The sequence below is a fragment of the Carassius carassius genome, chromosome 18, assembly GCF_963082965.1.
Source record: "Carassius carassius chromosome 18, fCarCar2.1, whole genome shotgun sequence".
Lineage (NCBI taxonomy): Eukaryota > Metazoa > Chordata > Actinopteri > Cypriniformes > Cyprinidae > Carassius > Carassius carassius.
Genome location: NC_081772.1, coordinates 24,259,416 through 24,269,334, shown reverse-complemented (window position 1 = coordinate 24,269,334; position 9,919 = coordinate 24,259,416). Strand labels below are relative to the sequence as shown.

At 35.4% G+C, this 9,919-nt stretch overlaps 1 protein-coding gene across 1 annotated transcript; it reads left to right on the top strand.

The window, feature by feature from the left end:
• Positions 1–52: 52 nt before the first annotated feature.
• arv1 (ARV1 homolog, fatty acid homeostasis modulator) lies at positions 53–9,522 on the top strand. Its single transcript, XM_059499078.1, has 5 exons — positions 53–206; positions 745–864; positions 983–1,136; positions 6,460–6,681; positions 8,553–9,522. Exons 1-5 carry the CDS (start codon positions 111–113, stop codon positions 8,678–8,680), a joined length of 720 nt encoding a protein of 239 aa, XP_059355061.1. The 5' UTR covers positions 53–110; the 3' UTR covers positions 8,681–9,522.
• The last annotated feature ends 397 nt before the right edge of the window (positions 9,523–9,919 follow it).

The following is a 9,919-nucleotide window of genomic DNA, read 5'->3' as shown; positions in this document are numbered from 1 at the left end:
GACGAGGGAGAAAAGAACTACATTTCCCGTAAGCAGCCTTGTAAGCCCCGCCCCTTCGGGAGGTTCAGGAAGCAGTAGGCGTGTTTTCACGCTGTTTAATCTTATGGAGAATGGCACCGCGACTGTTTAAATGCGTCGAGTGTAACGAAGATGCAAGCGAGCTGCATCGAGATTACAGCAACGGAATACTGAAGATCACCATATGTGTGAGTGCATCATAAAGTTCAGCATTTCAAGTTTAATTTGTTCTCTGGTCTGTTCAGGTTAGCAGGCTCTAGGCCTGATGTAATGCACATAGTGAAGTTCGGCTGTCTGGAAATATTTCACTCTCCAGTTAATGTTATTTCTCTATTTATGCTTGTTTTGGTTGGCGAAAAATGAAACACTTTGACCATTATTGCTCAGGAAAATAAATAAATAAATAAATACGGTCCCGTTGCAAACTACTGTTATTGACCGCGAGTACCTTTTAACAAACAAACAAACAAACAATAAATAAATAAATAAAATTATCTGACGCTGTAAAGCTTAGTTCCACGAAATATCTGCATTTGAAATGTATTATAGGCTGTTTTTTAATGGCTTTAAGCAAAATATAAGTACGTTATAAAATCCAAAACATATATTTCATGAAAAAATGTGAATATACAGATTTATAAAATCAGTGTTTTTGCTAACATAAATTGAAATTCATAAACTGTCATTGAAAATTAAAACCGATGTGTGTTTTTTTTTCCTTTGCAGAGTTCATGCAAGAAGCCAGTTGACAAATACATCGAATATGATCCAGTTATTATTCTGATAGACGCCACTCTGTGCAAAATCCAGGCCTTTAGACATATCCTCTTCAATACTGAGATAAATGTGAGTAAAACATTTTCTTACCACTTTTGAGAAAAAGAAAAATGCATGGAGAGAGTTTGTATACAGTGTGCAGAATACAGACTGCATAAATAGTCTTGTAATGTGACACTGTCTCTAGATCCACTGGAAGCTGTGTGTGTTCTGTCTGCTGTGTGAGGCCTATCTGCGCTGGTCCCTCCTGCAGGGGTCCCAGGGCAACGATGACCCCGCCGATATCATCCGTTACACTAAAGAGTGGGAGTTTTACTGCCTGTTTGCACTGGCCTCACTGGGTAAATCACTGTTTAATGAAGTCGGTCACTGACTAATTAGATGGAATTATTCAAATGAACTAACTGAGTTGCTGGGTAAAGATGAAGTGTAGAGTTTATGCATTTTTATGAAGTTATTTTGAGGTCTGTTTTTGTAGTGGCCTTGCTGTGATCTTCAAAGCTCCATTCTGACTGCTCACTTCCATTGGTGATGATGTTTTATGGGTTAATCTCACTAACAACATACCTCGGTCATTATTCCCTCTAAAATCACTAAATCTAAAGGGGGTAATAAAAAAGCATGAAAAAATAAATAAATAAAAAAAGTTTTCTACAGTATAAACTAAGATTCTGAGGTCGGTAAGATTTATTTATCTATAGTGAAGAAGTCTCTTATGCTTGCGGTCTAATGTTAGAACAGTCTAGATATTTTAATGCTATTGAAAGTCTCTTATGTTAAGGCAGCAGTTATTTGATCGAAAATATGGTAAAGACCGTAATATTGTGAATTGATTTCAAATTACTCTTTTATTTATACATGTTTGTTATTTTCATATATTTAAAAATGTAATGTATTCCTGTGATGTGCAGCTGTATTTTCAGCATCATTCCTCCAGTCTTCAGTGTCACATGACCCTTCAGAAATCATTCTAACATGGTTATTTGATCAAGAAACATTTCATAATCACAATGGAAAACAATTTGCTTGTTTATTATTTCAACATTCCTTCAATGAATAGAACATTCAGAAGAACAGCATTTATTTGAAATAGTATTTGTTATAGCAACATTTATCATGTAATCTCTTTAATGTCTTTTTTTAATCAATTTAATGCATCATTGCTGAATATAAGTATTAATTTCCTAGAAAAATAATTATATTATTTTCTGACTGTAATATTGACCGAAATTTTATTAAATTAATGAGAATCTCTTGAATAATAATAATAAATAAAAAATAAATTTTCTGTTTATTTATTTATTTTTTTTATATACATTTTATATATATATATATATATATATATATATATATAAAATGTATATAAATATGCGTGGGATTTCCCCCTTTCTGGTCAATGTATCCCTGACTCTGCTTAATTATTTTTATCCCCAGTGGGGATAAATTTATCCCCCCCTCAAAGTGATCAGTGCTACTATACTATTGGCGAGACGGATCACAAAACTTATCACGGATCCGTGGTTTGATTAAAGTCAATTTTATTTTAAAATGCGCTACTTTGGCTGGCGCGCAGCCTCTCTGTATTCACCACTCTGCAGACTTGCTCAATGTCCCGCCCACGGCGCCATCTGATTGGTTACACCTCACGAGTAATAGCCTATCAACACTTGCGAGACGGTTGAAGCCGGTCCGCTGGGCAGTGGAGTTGCTAACTTGGCGACTTTGTCGCTAGATTTAGCGACTTTTTTCCCCCAAAAAAGCGACTAACGACAAATTTAGTGACTTTTTGGGCAATCATTATTAAGTCTCTGAGACTCTGGTGCTGCCGCACGAGCGTGAGGTCTCTCTTTCCCAACGCAAGCCTCCCTCTGCATCTGCGAGCGAGCGCAGAGAGCAGCAGCACTTTCAGTTAAAAAAGAAATATATTCTGTTGCTTCTAATTCTATTTTACAAGCAAGTATAGTCGACATCAGTCACAGCACAACCACTGACATTATCGTATATGTATTTGATTTAGAGCTGAAACAACTAATCGATTTAATCGATTATTAAAATAGTTGTCAAATAATTTAGTCATCGATTAGTTGCTAAATAACTTTTATTTGCCATAAGCGGCTCATTTCGTGCATATTTCAAATCTGCGGTGACCAAAGTGTGGCAGTAATGAGCCACCGGAGGTTTTACTCAGCCAGTACAGCAGGAGAAGTAGCGAATAGCCAATAGCTGGCCTCGTTTTATGTCACGTGCTTCCCGAACAGCGTCTCTGCAGCATTCAGCCGTATTCAGCGGGATGTGGGAGTACTTTACTTTGAGCCTTCAAAAAAGAAGAGTAACCTGTAAACTCTGCACTACTGAACTGTTTAAGGGGTCGTTCACATATCGCGACTTTTGCGCGCTCAAGTTCGTTATTTCCAATGTAGCGACGCGGACGCGAGCCGCCCGTTTTTCCAGGCGCGTCCGCACCGCATAGAGTTAAAAACATCTCAACTTTTCAGAGAGCCGCAAGCGCACCGCGGGTCATGTGACAAGAACTAACCAATCAGCTTCATCCTTTCCCGTAACAACGTTTAAAGCACAGCCAAGATGAAGGAACAGCTGATCATAGTTGTATATGGATTTCCATTTTGAAATAAATTTAGTAGCAGAGCTACTGCAAGCGATTTTTAGAGCTGCAAATCCATTTATCCTTTGCTGAAATTTCCGCGTCTTCATGGAGAGAGCAGGTCATGGTTGCTTAGCAACGCCAGACATCCCAGGGGCGCAACTGCACAAGCGCTTTGGAAAGGAGGAGAAAGCGGTGCGCCTAGCGTTTTCCCCGCGTTTTTAGGCGCGATATGTGAACGGCCCCTAAGACTTTTATTTGTGCAGATTCTCCAGTACAATGTTGTTTGCAAATGTTTAGTCGTAAAAGCTGATAACATTGCTTTTTAACAGTTAACATTTAAAGCTTTACAAACATGTTCTGTGATCAGTTTGTCGTTTACCAGTTCATAATTCAGTCGTGCAGCCTAATTATGACTGAATGAGAGAGGTAAATGTTTAAAGATATTTTAAATGCACTTTTTTTCCAAGTATTCACTGCTCTTTTTCACACAGCAGGTTTTTTGTGTGTGTCCAATTTTTTTTTCTGGACAACCTTCTGATGGATTTTACTTTCAATTGTGAGTTCCATTCAGGTTTCATGCCATTGGCACTTTATTCGAAGGATTGTTTACAATTTCACAGCATAAGCTATAAAGCTGTTTCCCAGTAAATAAAAAATACAATGCACTGCAATTTTATTCTGTTTTATCCTTATTCTTCGTGAAAATATGTTCTTAAAATTTGCTAGAGTATGGGTCAGTGTTCTGATTGCAGAAGAGTTCGACAAAGGATTACTAACACATAATAAAACAACTCCAGGTATATTTTTGATGAGGATATGACAATGCAAAATGGTTAAAATCTCTTAAAAATCTATGCTGAATGATAAATACCCTTTATTTATTGTTTACTTGGGGAAAAATGGGCAAAACTAAAATATAAGTAAATAAACCGATTAATCGATTAATCGTACAAATAATCGACAGATTAATCGATTATCAAAATAATCGTTAGTTGCAGCCCTAATTTGATTTCATTAGTGCTGATTAATGTTTGAGAGCTGGTTATGTAATCTTAATGGACCGTGTTTCAGGCATTATAATATTCATTCCGTCTTCTGACAACAGAAACATTAAAATATAGTAATACAGTTTTATTGAGGATAGGGATGGGACGGTATGAAAATTTAATATCACGATTATAGTGACTAAAATTATCACGATTATCAATATTATCACGGTTTTGTTGAAACGAGATGAAAGTGTTAAAAAATAGTTGATGCTCACACTGAAAACATTTCAGCAAGTTTTATATTTAATAATCAACAAACAACTAATAAAACCAGCAACTCTATGCACTTAATGTAAAGAAAGATTAAATTCTGTGGCATTTCCTTCCTTACAATGAAAAGTGTAGAAGCATAGAAAAGCATAGAAAAGTCACTGACTTTCGCCATTCCTTCTCGAAAAAAAACAAAAAAACATTGTGCGCTGCGCTTGCGTCAGACTGTTGCTGGCTGGACATGATTGAATAGTGAGTTATTAAAACCGCGATAATCAAACACTGTTTTAATGATAATTCATTTTTAAACGATATTACTAACCTTCAGCACATTTTATCACGGTTATCAATAAAACCGGTTATCGTCCCATCCCTAATTGAGAATTAAATTAAATGGCTAAATTAAATTGAAGTATTTGAGCATAGGGAGGCAATACAATACGATGCACTTATGTCATAAATATGCTAATTAGCACATGACGTCATCTAGTTCATGTTCTCATTATTTCTTTTCATGAATTATAAAATATATGTGTACAGTACAGACCAAAGGTTTGGAAACATTACTATTTATAATGTTTTTGAAAGAAGTTTCTTCTGCTCATCAAGCCTGCATTTATTTGATCAAAAATACAGAAAAAAAGTAATATTGTGATATATTATTACAATTTAAAATAATTGTTTTTACATTTATTATACTTTAAATTATCATTTATTTCTGTGATGCAAAGCTTTTATCACATGATCCTTTAGAAATCATTCTAATATGATGATTCATTATCAAAGTTGGAAACAGTTCTGCTGCTTAATATTTTTTCAGAACATGTGATACTTTTTTAGGATACTTTGATGAATAAAAAGTAAAAAAAAGAAGCTATGTTTTTAAAATATATATATTTTGTAAAATATACACTACTGGTCAGTAATTTGGGGTCAGTAATTTCTTTCTTTTTTTTTAAATAAAATCAAAACTTATTCAGCAATGATGTGTTAAATTGATAAAAAGTGATAGTAAAGAAAATATATTATTAGAATATATATTAGAATTTTTTTTTTATTTTGGATAAATGCAGCTCTTTTAAACCTTTTATTCATCAAATATATTAGACAGCAGAACTGTTTCCAACACTCATAATAAATCAGAATATTAGAATGATTTCTAAATGATCATGTGATAGACTGGATGTTACATGTGACACTGAAGACTGGAGTAATGATGCTGAAAATTCAGCTTTGCATCACAGGAATAAATATTTTTTTTTTTAAGTATATTCAAATAGAAAACTATTATTTTAAGTTGTAATAATATATCACAATATTACTGTTTTATTTCTGTATTTTTGATCAAATAAATGCAGGCTTGATGAGCAGAAGAACATTCTTCTGCTCATCAAAAACATTAAAAATAGTAATGTTTCCAAACTTTTGGTCTGTACTGTATATATGTATGTATGTATTTATGTATTAAGAAATTGGTTGTTCTTCATGTTTTAAATTGCTTTTGATAAAAGTGTCTGCTAAATGAATAATTATAATTATTATTTTGATGTCGGGGTGAAATATGTCCTGGACAGATTTTCATGAGATTCATCCAAGTACTACCTTGATGAAGATGCACTTAAAATTTAATATAATATACTATTGAACATTTTATTTCTGTATTACATTATTATTATTATATATTATGCATCCTAGCTTATATATATATAATATATATATGGAAAATGTGCATGATTGTCATTACAATAATGTCCCAGTGCAGAAGTTCATCCTAACAGCATGCTCTATGTGTGTGTGTAGAGTTGGCCGTGTTCTGCGCAGGTGTGTTGCTCATTCTGTGGACGGCGCAGTGCTGCTCTGGTTCCTCTTTAGAACTGAAGGTGCTGTTGAAGGCACTTCTGCTCTCCAGCTACGGCAAAGTGCTGCTTATACCAGCTGTCATCTGGGAGCACGATTTCTCCCCGCTCTGCTTCAGCCTCATACGACTGTTCGTCCTGACCTCCAATTCACAAGCCATAAGAGGTGAATATCAACAAACACCTACTTTTATGGAATCCATTCACGTTAGACAAACTCACAGGCAGCGTAAGATAACCATACACACTCTTTCATTCACATAAACACCCAGAGGCAAAGTGAAATATCCACATCTCACTCACAGAACAAAAGTAAACTCTCTCTCTCTCTCTCTCTCTCTCTCTCTCTCTCTCTCTCTCTCTCTCTCTCTGGTGTTTCCCACACACATGCGTTCACACAGAGGATTGTCTTGAGTGGGCCATTGTTTGTGTAAGGTGTTCATGGGTGTGCTGACCAACCCCATCAGTTCCTGGAGTGTGTGCAGATGTTTCACCAGCACTGTTGTAGAAATATCAAAAGTACCAGTATGCTGGTACCAAGTTAATGCAAAATTTGTTTAAAAAAAAAAGGAGCAAAACAAAAATTAAAATGTGATCAGGAGATCAAAGAAGTAGGTGAGTTTGATTCTTCATCAAAACAAATTTGGAGAAATGTAGCATTCCATCACTTGCTCACAACCAGTGGATCCTCTGCAGTGAATGGGTGCCGTCAGAATGAGAGTCCAAACAGCTGATAAAAATCCACAAGTAATAAAAGTAACCCACAAGCTGCATGTACGTAATAAACAAATCCATCATTAAGATGTGTTTAACTTTAAACGGCTTCAGTGAATAAGGCGTCTAGTCTGAATCAGGAGAGAAATATGCACGGATCAAGCTCCATTTATAAGCAAAAACACTCCGAAACAAGATATTTTGTTGTGAGAGAATGGACTTTTTCTCTGCAGGAAATTTTATTTTGGATTATGGACTAGTATTTTGGCCAGAAGCCAATGGTTTAAAGATTGTCAAAAGATTAATCGCGTCCAGAATAAAAGTTTTTGTTTTCATAATGTGCTCCTGTGGCTTCGTGGTAGAGCATTGTGTTAGCAGCGCAAAGCGTTGCACATACTGCTAATAAATGTATAGCCTAAATGCACTGTTAGTCACTTTGGATAAAAGCGTCAGCTAAATGTATAAAAATGTAAAAAAAAAAAAAAAAAAAATGTGTATGTACTGTTTATTTATTATGTATATATAAATACACACACACACACACACACACACACACACAGACATACACAGTACATATATATTGACAACATTTACGTCTATATACATTTATCAATGTATATCATTGTTTTATATTATATATAAATATTTAATACATAAACAACATATTCTTCTTAAATATATACATGCTAGTGTTTGAATTTATATATAGATACACGATAAATATACACCGTACACACTTGTATTATGTAGTAAAAAAAAAAAAGGTTAATTTTGGATGCGATTTAATCATTTAACAGCACTAGTTTAAAGTTAAAATGATGGATTTGTTTTTTACAAACATGCAGCTTTTCAGCTCACAAGATGTTAATAGATAGACTAAAGTCATGTGGATGGCTTGTGGTCTCATTATGACAGCACCCATTCACTGCAAACTCAGGGGGAGTACTCGGTTTTTTTTTTCTTTGCAGATTTTCATCGCCTGAACTATTACTATAATAGCAATTCACTTTGGTAACCGAGACATTAAAAAAAAAAAAAAAAACCCACTAACACATTTCTGAAGACGGGAAGTTCCTCTGAGAAACACATTCATATAAAGCCCCACATATTTCTCATCCTATACTTGGAGCATCACGAACAGTGCGCTTGTGTAAGCGTTGCATTACCGTGTGTCCCTTCTAGATTGAACACCTATGACTGACTGTATCTGACATCCATACCGTGACCAATCGAGACGAGTACATGTACCATTACAGCCCGAGTTTTAAAATGAAAATCCCTTTTCTTTTATCATGGACCTAATGTGTGTGTCCCATGTTTCAGTGATTCTGAACTGCAGTCGGCGACGGTCTCTCCTGGCGGTGTGTGGTGGCTTGCTGTTAGAGACATGGGTCGCCCAGGCTTTAAAAACACTGCAAGTCTGTTCACAAGACTATCTGTCAATGCTCTAGACTAGAAGAATCCAGGAATCTGAAACCTCAGGATCATCTCAAACCCTTGACAGTAAACATCAAACTGTCCCTCCTAAAGATAAATGGATGCTCATGGAACTGCTGCGAAACTTTCTTCGTGAATGATTCAAGCCGTCCTTGCTGCCAGCGAAGAACGTTTGATTTCTGAAACTGATCGGCACGCGAAATCTCAGATGTGAATGTAAAGAGACATGCTTGTCATTACTTCAGAGATGTTGTTTATACAAGATGTTCCCTACAAAGGAATTCAGTGGCAATGCCAAGTGAAAGTAAATGAGGTCATAGAGAGCAAATAGTTTATCTTTACTATAGTTACCACATGGTTATGAGGTTTTTGTTTTTTTTCATGCAAATATGCCTGGTTTACTAAATAAACACCATTAAGACCAGTAAATTGTCTTCACTTGTGAATTCTCCTCACACAGAACAACTAGTTTGGGTCTATAACAGCAAGCCTGTGCAATTTTTACAAAATCCAGTGTTTATGAAGACTTTGAAGGCGCAGCTTCACATTCCTGAGGTCATCTGTCAGATTCCTCAGTTAGCTCTGCTGAGAGAAGATGTGGACTCAAATGTACTACAGATGTCTCTGGACTAGTGTCGACACGATATGTTCACTTACTGTAATGATCTGAATGGCATATGGTTTATATATGGACTTTCTTGCTGATGTCATTAATCCCGGTTACATAAAAGTGAAGTGTGGGCCTTCAGTATGAACTTGTTCTGAAGAAACTCAGGGAATAAATCTTGCAACTATTTGGGAAACTGAATGTTTTGTAACTGAAGGGGATATTGTGGTTAATAAAGGATATGTTTGATTCGGTGTTATATTGGTATTCACTGTTTAAAAGTTGCAAGAAGAAATGCAACAGAATATTTAGCATACAGCATTGAATAAGTTTTGAGTGGGAACTCTAAAACTGATCATTTCAGTACCAAAGCAGGAAACTGTGTGTGTGTGTGTGTGTGTGTGTGTGTGTGTATCAGTGGTTTTCTGAAATGCCTCCTATTTTTTTTTCACACACAAACTACTTTTGAAAGATATAATAAATTATATGATTATAAATGCATCTTTTTTTTCTAAATCATTGCTATGAATTCAAAGCTAAAGTTAAATTCAATGATTTCAGCGTTGCCAGTCTACGGAGTGGAAATATTCAATCCAACCCGCATATTTTGTCATGTGAAGATTGTTATGACTAAACGCAGGTCAGT

Bases quoted from the DNA above. Each gene is read 5' to 3' on its own strand.
- arv1 (XM_059499078.1), top strand. From the start codon at position 111: ATGGCACCGCGACTGTTTAAATGCGTCGAGTGTAACGAAGATGCAAGC. The intron at 865-982 runs GTGAGTAAAACA...CACTGTCTCTAG, and splicing joins TCTTCAATACTGAGATAAAT to ATCCACTGGAAGCTGTGTGT. The intron at 1,137-6,459 runs GTAAATCACTGT...GTGTGTGTGTAG, and splicing joins GTTTGCACTGGCCTCACTGG to AGTTGGCCGTGTTCTGCGCA.